General features: G+C 28.8%; 2 protein-coding genes across 2 annotated transcripts; one reads left to right on the top strand and one right to left on the bottom strand.

Moving 5' to 3' along the window:
- Positions 1-7,378: 7,378 nt before the first annotated feature.
- LOC116403992 (lignin-forming anionic peroxidase-like) lies at positions 7,379-8,773 on the top strand. The gene is made up of 3 exons (XM_031886129.1): positions 7,379-7,850; positions 7,951-8,116; positions 8,213-8,773. Exons 1-3 carry the CDS (start codon positions 7,452-7,454, stop codon positions 8,596-8,598), a joined length of 951 nt encoding a protein of 316 aa, XP_031741989.1. The 5' UTR covers positions 7,379-7,451; the 3' UTR covers positions 8,599-8,773.
- Positions 8,774-10,309: 1,536 nt separating this feature from the next.
- Positions 10,310-11,638, bottom strand: LOC101213432 (lignin-forming anionic peroxidase). Its single transcript, XM_004140402.2, is given in 5 exon segments — positions 10,310-10,585; positions 10,588-10,671; positions 10,674-10,778; positions 10,910-11,075; positions 11,172-11,638. Coding segments are annotated over 5 exon segments (957 nt in total). The 5' UTR covers positions 11,583-11,638; the 3' UTR covers positions 10,310-10,394.
- Between the last annotated feature and the right edge of the window lie 492 nt (positions 11,639-12,130).

The raw sequence follows: 12,130 nt of genomic DNA, 5'->3' as shown, positions 1-12,130 counted from the left end.
CTCTTGTGGATTATTGATAATCAAACTAAAAACTTAAATAATGGACAGTAAAATCATCTTATGAAAGGATACTTAAATGAACGAAAGTTTTAATTTCAATTTATTATTAGGTTAAATGAACAATTTTAGGAAATGATCGAAAAATAACAATTTTAATATGGAATTGTTGTTATATCAAAGGGCACAATTTTTGGAGAAGATACCATTCTAAATTCCAAATTTGGATATCTTTCCATTAAACATTCAAATTCAAATAATAAATAAATATTTATAAATAATGAATTATAAATATGAAAATTGTGTATTATGTATGATATAATAAAATGCAACTAAATATTAATCAAATCATTTGAAACTTAGAATATTATCAATCATTTTATTGATAGAAATAAAATATGAATTAAATAGCTATTAGTATATATATTATGAATTGTATAAATAAATTGTTAATTGGTTGATTTGAAACTTACAAATTCGAAAATCTGGTATGAATTGCAGGCATAAATTTAGGGAAGGTTGATTCAATTAGATTCATCCTTAAAATAAATATTTATTTAATATTTTTATAAAACTGATGGTTTGTAAATACATTGTATCTATGATTCTGGGTTATATTCTATCATTTTTCATTTATACAAATACAACGTATCAGTGATAAAATAATTTTTTCTATACAGGGGTAAAATCGACAGAAAAAAATAAAAAAAATGACTGCATCAAGCGGTTTTGCTATAAATCCATTTTTTTAAAAAAAATTGCTATTTTCCAATTTGTTATCGATTATTTTGTTATTCTCACAATTCTCTTCTTTTAGAATTCAAGTTTTATTTTTCCTTATCATGGTGAACTTTCTTCTCTTCTCTTTTTCCTTCTCATGGTCATCTTTATTCTCTTTCTGCCATCTTTTTTTCTTTTCATTTTCTGCCATATTTTTTTGTCATCGTCTTTTTCTCTTCTTCTTCAATTTTTTTAAACATATTTTCATTTACCCTTCCTTTTTATATTTTATCTTCGGTAATTTTTTCTTTTTCTTTCTATCGTTTTTTTCTTTCTTTGGTAATTTTCTATATTTTTTCAAATTATTATTTGGTTTAAGATCGTGCTATTTTTTTTAAAACTATTATTTAAGTTTTTAAGATCGTGTGACAAATATAAAAAATCGTAAAAACAATCATTGAGATTTGACTACCCTAATTTAGACAATCAAATGTAAATGATCGTGTGTCAAATCTAAACGATCGTGTATAAAAAAAAATCTTTGAATTCCATCAATGATAACTATTGATAGACTTCTATCACTGTTTATCTATGTAAATAATATAAGTAAATTAGTGTCTATTAATGTCTATTACCGATAAAATTTGAAAATTTTGCTACATGTAATTAATTTGGGGTCTTTTAAAAAATATAACAAAGCGACAAAATATTTACACCTGTAGAATAATTAATTTCGAAAATGAAAAAAGCTCATGGGCCTACAATGAAAAATATAAAAAATATCGTGTGATTAATTGACATCCAATGTGCGTAATATATTTGGAAAACGATCCTTTAATTTAGATTTGTCTACTTTTTTTCAAGATCCTTTAGTACACGATCGTTTATATTTGGAAAACGATCGCTTTTGGTACATGATTGTTATCCAAAATATCCCTACGATTTTTTTTTCACGATCTTAAACAACCAAATAATAGTTTAAAAAAATATTTTAAAGATGGCAGAAGGAGAGAAAAATACGATGAAAAAAAATAAAGTAAAAAATATTACATAAGGAGAGAAAATACGATGAAAAAAAAATAAAGTAAAAAATATTACATAAGGAGAGAAAAGACGATGAAAAGAAACAAAAATTTCAGAAGAAATAATATGAAAACGAAGGGCAAACAAAAATATTAAAAAATGCATAAGAGAAAAGTATGATGGAAAGAAAAAACTGAAGAAGAAGAGAAAAAGACGATGGAAAGAAAAATAATCGCAGAGGAGGAGAAGAAAAAAATCACAATCGAAAAGAGAAGAAAGACGATGATGAGGAATGACAAACCTGAAATTTTTATAAAAAATAGTCAGTTTCATGAATTTTTTCATTTTATTACCTGCACCGTAAATATTTTGACAGTTTGATAGACGAGCGGACAAGAAGAATGACAAAGTAGGAGGTTCGATTTGGATTAATGACAAAAATATTTTTAAATTGACAAAATATCATAACAGAAAAAGTTGAAGAAAAAAATAGCACGAGCATCCCTAACTAAAAAACTTGAATCATAAATGTAGTAATGAAATAAACTTCAAATAGACTGTAATTAAAAAAAAATCCCCAACCATTTAAATCCAATGAAAATTCCTCAAACCAAAAAGAGAAAAAAAAAATATCACCCTCAAATGTCAAGAACAATGGCAGCTTCAAAGGTTACTCATCATTGTAAATTATCAAAGATTTGAACTCCTCATGTATAACTTTAATAACTTTAGCTTCAAGAAACTTAACACCATTGGAAATGCATTTCTGCAACATTTTTAACTTGAGCTGCTTTCTATTAACCCTTCCTCAATTTTAGAATTTCAGGAACAAGCTCCAAAGAGCACTACTTCTCACACCAACACAATCCCTTTCCTCAATTTTAGACGACTCTTTCTTTGACCAAATTCAAATTCCTGACCATGAAACTTTGTACCCCTCACACCACTCAATTCTTTTGAAACCCCATGTAATGGTTGCAGAAAACCATACTTGTTATTGATTTTAAGCAAAGTATCCATGGATTTACTAAAAGGTCAAGACAAAACTCTCCAAACCCAAACTATTGAAACTGTAGAGCAACAGTAACAAAATTTTCAACACCCTTTTGCTATTTCTTTTCGTCAATGATACTCGAACTTTGATAGTGACCTCATGAACTGCCACTGGCGGTGGAAATGAAGGTCGATTGTTGTACCGATGTTGTGGAGTAAGAAATTCTTTGAAATTCTCAACACCCTTTTGCTATTTCTTCATCTTCGTCTTCATCTTCTTCTTATTGTTCCTCTTTGTTTCTGTTATTAATGGCATAACAGAGAATTCATGCAGACGCAAAAACGGTTGAAGAGGGTTTCAATCAGTTAAAAGAGCAAGTTTGAAAAATGCTATGTTCTAGGAGTGAAATCGGGTTAGATTGGGTTTGGAGACCTTCTCAACCCAACCAGTATTTTCCCGTTATTTGGGTTGGCAACCCAAATTTAGTTTCTAACCCAATTCAACCCAACTCAATCCAACCCGTAAAATATGGATCGGGTTGGGATGGGGGTTTAGGGTTATAAAAGTTCAAAATTGTTGCATTTAAATTTTAAATACACATAATTCAAAATTTCATACAATAAATTCAAAGTTTATATACTTAATTTGTTTTTTATTAAATAATATATATATATATATTATATATATATATATATATATATATATATATATATATATATATATATATATATATATATATATATTAATTCGGGTTGGGTTGAATCGAATTTTTCAACCTTTCAACTCGAGACACAACCCAACCTAAAAAAATTAAATTTTTTTAATCCAACCCAACTCATATTTTAACCCAACCCATATAATATGGGTTGAGTAAGTAGTTCGAGTTATTTGGGTTCAACCCATATTCTTACACCCCACTCTTTTTTGTAACAAATCTATCTTAATGTTAAGTTTTTTTTATTGGAAAAATATATGATTATATATGAGCAAATAAATATTAATATTTAAATGTGCAATCATGATATAGAACTAATAGTTTATCACATTATTTAAAAGCATAAATTACAATGTAATTGGTGTTAGAAATATATGTTATATAGTCTGTTAAATACTGTGGAACTAATCTGAAAAGAATAATATTATCATGTAATATATACAAATACATTGTAACTCTATCGAAAATCAACGCAATTAAACCTGGCCAATTTAACAAATAAATCGATTTTGTTAAATTAAGAAAAAAAGAAATAACTAATAAAACAAATCGAACAAATTAAATATATTCAAACAAATGGAAGGTAGTCAATCTACGAAAAAGTTATATATGATGAAATGAAAAAAAAAAATCAGATGAAAATGATATAGTAGTGTATGTTTGACATATGTTTGTTATAATGATTGACTATTAAATTTTAAGAATTGTGAATCCCAATTACAAGGTATTTGTAACTCTGATTGCGTGAAATAGGTTTATTATGTTGTCTATCAATTAGATGTATATATTTTTGTTGTGAACAAATTGGATCTGTCTGTTATCATCAGTGACTTGTAACTTCTAAGAACTGTGTATTTGAATTCTGGAGAATTTATGGTTTAAGTACTTTATTGAAAAGATAAATAATGAGTCTGTAAATCATATTTTACATGACGTAGTGAACCTAATGATAAGAATTTTAATTAAGATAAAATTTTAAATTCATATTGTTATTAACTATAGTATTTTGGAGGTATTTAAATTCATATTTTCTATAAATACTTTCGAATATAAATAATTTGAAAATATTATGAAAATGCTCACTAATAATACGTTGGTTTAAAATTAAGGTTTTGACAAAAACAGTAACCTACAAAGTAAAAAATCTAATTGAAATAGATATGAACATTCATGTAATTAAAAAAATAGAATGTGAAAAAATAATTATTCAATACAATAGGCGCACTAAATTAATTTTTTAATAAAAGACAACCAAAATAAGTGTATAATCATAATTAGTACAAATGTAGGAAGGATAAAACTTTATTTCAAAATTATTATTAACCATACGTAATATGTATTATCTGATATTTTTTTTAAAATAATACGAAAATATGAATTAGTGTTTGTCATTATTTTAGGAATATGATATAATATTTGAATTCAAGATATTATGAAATCTAGAACGGTTGAAAATATCTTAGTAAATTTTTTAGAGAAATTGTTATTAAACATAAGTTTTATAAATTTAATAAATAAATGTGAATTAATTTGATTTAGATACTAAAACTCCAAAAATATGTTATGAATTATAGGCATATATTTATGGAATATATTGAGGAAATATTGTCAATCCAAAAAATATCATAAATTAGTTAACATTTTTCAAAATTGATTGTAGTTTGCAAATACACTTTGTGATATTTCACTTCATTATTCACATCATGCAAATGCACTATATCAGTAAAAGAAAAAGTATAATCCTACATAAAGAGTATAAACAGGTAAAAGGAAGTAAAAAAAAATTTGAACGGTCTATTTTATGCCAAAAAAATCTTATTAAATTTTACATTTGATATTTTTCCTTTTATTATAGTAAAATTTGTCATACTCGCCATTATCTCTATTTAGATTTATGAAAAAAAAAATTAATTGTCAAATATGTTATCTTTGACAATTATCCTTAGAAGTACTTAGAAATTAAAAATGTATGTCACAACAACTCAAGAACCAAATACGCAGCAAAGCTATGAAAGATGTAAACTTGATGGTAAAACAATATTTTGACCTAGTTGAAGTTACAGACAACTTATGAAAGATTAATTTGTTGATCATGGTTATATTAGATGGACACAATATCTCTATAGTGATTAGAGAGAGTAGTGCAACTAACTACGTGACTTTAGTGGAATATGACCTATTAAACAAATGTTGATTAGCTTGAACTAAAGGGATTTAGCTAGTTAATCTCAAATCGTTGGAGCATATTATCTATAGGTCCATTAGGTTCCCCTATTAGCTCATATGAAATTAATTTAATTAGAACAATATGATGTAGTAATTAAATTATATTTTTGAATTAAGTAAAGAAAGAGAAACCGACGAAAATATGTGAACATATAGTCGTTGATCATAAGTTTGAGATAGAGCATTATGTGTTTAAATTTAATTTAAATATTAAAAATATGAATGCAGATTCATATTGGGAAGCCTAGACTTGATGAAAATCGTCACAGTTGTAAAAGGTCAAATGGTTAACTTTTTTACTTTAAAAAATTAAAATTTGACTGACTTTATATTCAAATATGATTTAAATTTTGAAAAAATGAATTTCGATTGATGCTCGTGTGGTCGGAATTAGTCAAGATGTACAAAATGGTAAAAAGTCAAAATGTTAACTTTTTACTTGAGAAAAACAAAGTTTGATCTTCTTTTTAACCCTAATTTTGTTTAATTAGGGTAGTGTTGCATGCTAATTTCTAAATTTCTAAATTCATGCAATTAGATCGGCGCATATCTACCACTTTCCATCATTGGTTATTGTCAAATGTAGCAAATAAGCTAAAATATTTGCAAAATATAACAAAATATCACAAAATTTATCTAAACTGTGATAGAGTAAAATAGACCGGTATCAAAGGTAAATTGTGATATTTTTCTATATTGGTAGATATTTTGAGAAGTTTTGTCTCCTAAAGTTAGGGACATTTTTAAATATAGTAAAATAAATTAAAATATTATAAGATTCAAAGAAAGTGAAAGTAGGGTTAAGAAATGCTTAAAAGAATTAAAAGTTACAAAGTACACCTATTTTTCGGATGACTCGCTCAACTTACAGCAATAACAGTTTGTGTGATTTGAAAGTTTTGTTACGAGACATGTGAGTAAAGCGAGACAAAAACATGTTTGAGATTCCCTCGTTGAAGCGGAAGCGTTCAAGAAAGAGAGGAAGAATGGTTGGGTAAGACATTACGAAAGTGCATTTAATGACATTATTTGTGCATTGATTTAGTCTTCAGTGTTGGGGTATTGAACGATATGCATAGAATGCATGGGATCATATGAATTATCTAATTGATATTCCCTTTTTCAGTCTGACTTTTCTTTTATCCAAAATTGAACAAAGACCTTTTCAATTTCAATATCCTTCAGCTGCCTTTTATTTAGTTTAATTATTACAATAATAATGCATAGAATATGTTTATGCATGAAGCACTTAAAGCAAATTCCTTTTTTTAAAAGATTAATTGTGTTACGTTGAAATTTTATAATGTGAACTGTAAGATACCACTCACTGGGAGGTTGATATTCCACATAAAAATATGTGACCATAATTTTTAATTAATATTGCTATTTTAAAAGTACATTAATAATAATTAAGTGAGAAAAATAACAATAATAAAGGGCAACTACATATTATTTAGAACATTGAATAGAAGGTTTGTGAAGGTAATTTTAATACAACCCTTTACTGGGGGTTGTTGAATTGACATTTTCTTAGAATAAAAAATGAACTAAAAAGCTTTAGGTTGGCCTTCAGTACTTTGGTTAACCATGACAGCTACCCTCAATGCATGAACGCGTCATTAGCAGAAAATAATGACTTTCTTTATCAAAACTTTTGATCTATAAATAATACCCTTCCCGACCTTTGGTTTCCTCCATCTCATCTTCATCTTTTCTCTTCTTTCATTATATCATCATCTCAATACGCACGCTTCTTTCTTTCAGGATTTCATCAAAATGTCAATGCCTCCCCTACTTGTTCTTGCATTCACCTTCTTGCTTTTCGGTTTAGCATGTGATGCTCAACTTTCCTCTTCCTTTTACGACCAAACTTGTCCTACTGCACTTACAACTATTAGAACTGTCATTCGACAAGCCATCTCCCAAGAGCGCCGTATGGCTGCATCTCTCATTCGCCTCCATTTCCACGATTGTTTTGTTCAGGGTTGCGATGCGTCGATATTGCTTGATGATACTCCCTCTATGATTGGTGAACAAAATGCAGCACCCAATAGAGACTCTGCTAGAGGTTATGGGGTGATACACAACGCCAAGACGGCAGTTGAGAAGATTTGTCCCGGCGTTGTATCTTGTGCTGATATTCTTGCAGTTGCTGCAAGAGATGCTTCTTTTGCTGTGAGTACTTGATCTTCGGCATCCATCTATGCACTATATATGTCAAAATATTATGAATATTGTCTTTTCTCATACTAAATATTATTTGTACAAAAATTAGGTCGGTGGTCCATCATGGACAGTAAGGCTTGGAAGAAGAGATTCGACCACTGCAAGCAAAGCTTTAGCAGAGAATGAGCTTCCACATTTTCAAGCAGGTCTTGATCGGCTTATTTCCATCTTTTCAAATAAAGGACTTAGTACAAGAGATATGGTTGCACTCTCCGGTAATTAAATCTTTTAAGTTTTTTGAATTCATCATATAAATTATTATATGCATCAACTTTTATTAATTCATGTACACGTTAATTCTATTATTGCAGGTTCTCATACTATAGGGCAAGCCCAATGTTTTCTCTTCCGTAATAGAATATACAATCAAACTAATATCGATGCAGGATTTGCTAGCACACGTCGAAGGAATTGTCCAACATCGAGTGGGAATGGAAATTTGGCACCACTGGATTTGGTCACACCCAATTCCTTTGACAACAATTACTTCAAAAATCTTGTTCAAAGAAAAGGTTTGCTAGAAACAGATCAAGTTCTCTTTAACGGAGGATCAACAGATAGCATTGTTACAGAGTATAGCAAAGATCCAACTATGTTCAAATCTGACTTTGCAGCAGCAATGATCAAAATGGGAAATATTCAACCTCTCACTGGTTTAGAGGGAGAAATAAGAAATATTTGTGGTATCGTTAACTAAACTTATTTTGTTATTAAACAAATCATAATCTGAGCAAAAAAAAATTGTATTATTTCCATTTATTCATTCGTTATGTAATTTAAATTTTAAATATAATTCTTTGTTAGTATGTTCCATTGATAAAGTTGTAATTTTACATTTTTCAATTAAAGTCAAATTATCTTTTCCATCAAAATTGAAAGAAACATATTAGATCTAATTACTTGGTAATTTTAGTTACTTATCCTTGAGGAGAGATTTTCTTGTGTACAAAGATCCTTTGACGAGGGTATTCAGTAGATACCTAGAGTTTCCATCTCATGGTAGGTTAGAGATAAGCGCCTCTACGGATGTCTAGATTTTCCATCTCATAGTAGCATTAACGAGATATGGCATTATTGATGCTATAATCGACTTTTTATTGTATTTTCGAAATGTTATAACACTTGACGTTATTAAAAAATGTCCCAAACTTTTGATAATTGGTTTGTTAGGATTCCTAAAAACGCATTAAAATATAACATATTTAGTTTGTTACTAAAATAGAGGCGTGTGATTGATTAATGACAAATAATGAATCAAAAATTGCAGCCGTCAACTTTATTGCAATATGGGAAGCTTCTTCCAATATATTGTCTTATTGTTTCATATATTATTATATATTCATTACTTTTAACTTTTTTAAATAATAATAATAAAAAAAAATACTTTAAAACTTCAAAAGTTGTATTCAAAGTAGATGGACTCAGACTTGTCACTTTACTAAATCGTTGTTATAGTAGTAGGTTTTGGTAATTATAAATTCTTTGAAGCGATTGTTTTTGGATTTAACAATGTTAATTAACCATCAAATTTAACTTGTTATGTTATTAAGAAACCATATCCTACATTCTAGTAGCCAAGATAAGCACCATGAATAATCAAATATCCTACAAATACGCTCCATATGAATTATTTAAGAATTTTTTACATACTTCTTTCGCTATTCAACTCTTTTATTGACTTAGACATCAAAACTCCTTTTTATTTGTCTCACGTACATTCTCTCATCCTAAATTACGTTAAATTACAAATTAATGTGTTGGATGCTTGAGTGTCCAAAGGATCTTTCTTGCCAGTTATCGAAGTCACCTTTCAAGGTTGAAATAGTTTTAATTGACGATGCAATAAATAAAATTAGGTTTAAAGTTATGTGTATTGGACTGTGTAGAAACAGTCAAACTCTAATACAAAAATAGAAAATGAAGTTATGAGAAAAGATTTGTCATACTCTTCCCCCTCAACTTTCACTCCCTTCTCATCTCTTTAATTAGATCGAATATGTAAAATGCAGAGTTAGTATCGTTCACCAATCCAATGATTCTTTCCTTGAACTTATACTTATAATTAACTTGGATAAGAAAAACCATATATTTTTTTATTCAAACCCATTTTAATAAAAGTTCTTTAAAATTATTTTGAAATTGGTTTCTAAACACTTCAAATTTTGTGATTTTTTAAATAAAAAAATACACGTGATGATTTTTTCGGTTCATTTTAGCTTAATTGTTAACCAATGAGTTTAGGATAAGGGTGAACTTTGGTAGGAAAAAAAAAGAAGTAATAGGTAAATTCAAGAAGCTTAAAATATTTGCAACTCAAAGTTAAAATTAAAGTAAAAGAATATATTTCTCAATTAGATTGACATTAATAAAAGTATCACATAATTATTACAACTTGAAGAATGACACAATGTGTATTAGAATGTATCACCAAAGGACACAATAATGAAATTTGAAATGAACTAACAAATGAATTAAAGAAGGTAGAACAAGAGATTAATTGACCGCACCACATATATTTCTTATTTCTCCTTCTAAACCAGTAAGAGGTTGGATGTCTCCCATTTTAATCATGGCAGCCGCAAAATCCGATTTGAATGTACTTGGATTTCTACTGTATTCAGTAACAATATTATCCGTTGATCCTCCACTAAAAAGAACTTGATCTGTTTCAAGCAAACCTTCATTTGAATAAGATTTTTGAAATAATTATTGTCAAAAGAATTGGGTGTGACCAAATCAAGTGGTGCCAAATTTCCATTCCCACCGATGATGGACAATTTCTTTGTCGAGTGCGAGCAAATCCTGCATCAATATTGCTTTGGTTGTATATCCTATTGCGAAAAAGAAAGCATTGAGATTGTCCTATAGTATGAGAACCTGCCATAGAGTAGTAAACATATATTTAAATGATGGAAGCCAAGGAATATACATACATATACACACACACGCACGTGTGTATATATAGTGTGCAAAGGAATTTAAATATTGTGTCATCTAATCTAATTTACCTGAGAGTGCAACCATATCTCTGGTGCTAAGACCTTTATTTGCAAAAATGGATATAAGTCTGTCAAGGCTTTCTTGGAAATGTGGAAGCTCACTCTCTGCTAAAGTTTTACTTGCAGAGGTAGAATCTCTTCTTCCAAGCTTTACCGTCCAAGATGGACCACCAACCTATTTGACAACAATATATACTATTAGAAAAAACATTGTTCCATAACATATTATTACATTATAGACTAAATAAACGTATTAAAAGTCAGTACTTACAGAAAAAGATGCATCTCTTGCAGCCACAGCAAGGATGTCTGCACAAGATACTGTGCCAGGACATCTCTTCTCAACTTCAGTTTTAGCCTTATGAATCACTCCATAACCTCTTGCAGAGTTTATGTTTGGTGCTGCATTTTGTTCACCAATCATAGAGGGAGTATCATCGAGTAAAATTGATGCATCACAACCTTGAACAAAACAATCATGGAAATGAAGTCGAATGAGAGATGCAGCCATTCGACGTTCTTGAGAAACTGCTTGCCTAATAACAGTTCTAATAGTAGTGAGTGCAGTAGGACAAGTTTGATCGTAGAATGTAGGCGAAAGTTGGGCTTCAGTTGTGCCCAAAAGTAATAACGCCATTGCAGTTATAAGAATGACTAGTTTTGTGGTCACCGTAGCTGCCATCGGTATAGTGTATCCCTTTCCCTTTGGTTGAGAGAAGCCTTATGATGAAGTGAGAAAGAAAATGAAGAAGTAATGAAGAGAAATGAAGGTGGGAAGGGTGTTATTTATAGCAATATATTGAAATGAAGGTTTGGCTAAAAGAGTAGCCGTCGTTATATTGCCAAGTGATAGTAAGCTGTCCTATCATTTTTGAAAACTTCCAACTTTGAAAGATTATTTGGTCAAACTAAAATGGCGGCCTCCAATGTCGATATCAATACAAACTTTCTCTTTTTTTCTTTCAAATATTTTTAATTTTAAGAGTACTCTCCACAATAATAAAAAAACACAAACTATTTACCTTTTATAAAAAAACACAAACTATTTACATTTTATCCTAAAAAAAGAAAAAACTACTAAATAACAAAAATGTATTACATTTCATTTGGTCATAAAATGTAAACAGTTTGCCCATCTTGCCATTTTTTACAATTCTCTTTATTTTACCTATTTTGTATGGTAAGTAATTTAAATAGCAAAATTGCTCTATGAATATTTTTGTGTAAAAT

This window comes from Cucumis sativus, chromosome 5 (genome assembly GCF_000004075.3).
Source record: "Cucumis sativus cultivar 9930 chromosome 5, Cucumber_9930_V3, whole genome shotgun sequence".
Taxonomy (NCBI): domain Eukaryota; kingdom Viridiplantae; phylum Streptophyta; class Magnoliopsida; order Cucurbitales; family Cucurbitaceae; genus Cucumis; species Cucumis sativus.
The sequence above is the reverse complement of the archived record's forward strand: the minus strand, read 5'-3'. Positions and strand labels throughout refer to the sequence as shown.

Bases quoted from the DNA above. Each gene is read 5' to 3' on its own strand.
- LOC116403992 (XM_031886129.1), top strand. From the start codon at position 7,452: ATGTCAATGCCTCCCCTACTTGTTCTTGCATTCACCTTCTTGCTTTTC. The intron at 7,851-7,950 runs GTGAGTACTTGA...TACAAAAATTAG, and splicing joins CAAGAGATGCTTCTTTTGCT to GTCGGTGGTCCATCATGGAC. The intron at 8,117-8,212 runs GTAATTAAATCT...CTATTATTGCAG, and splicing joins AGATATGGTTGCACTCTCCG to GTTCTCATACTATAGGGCAA.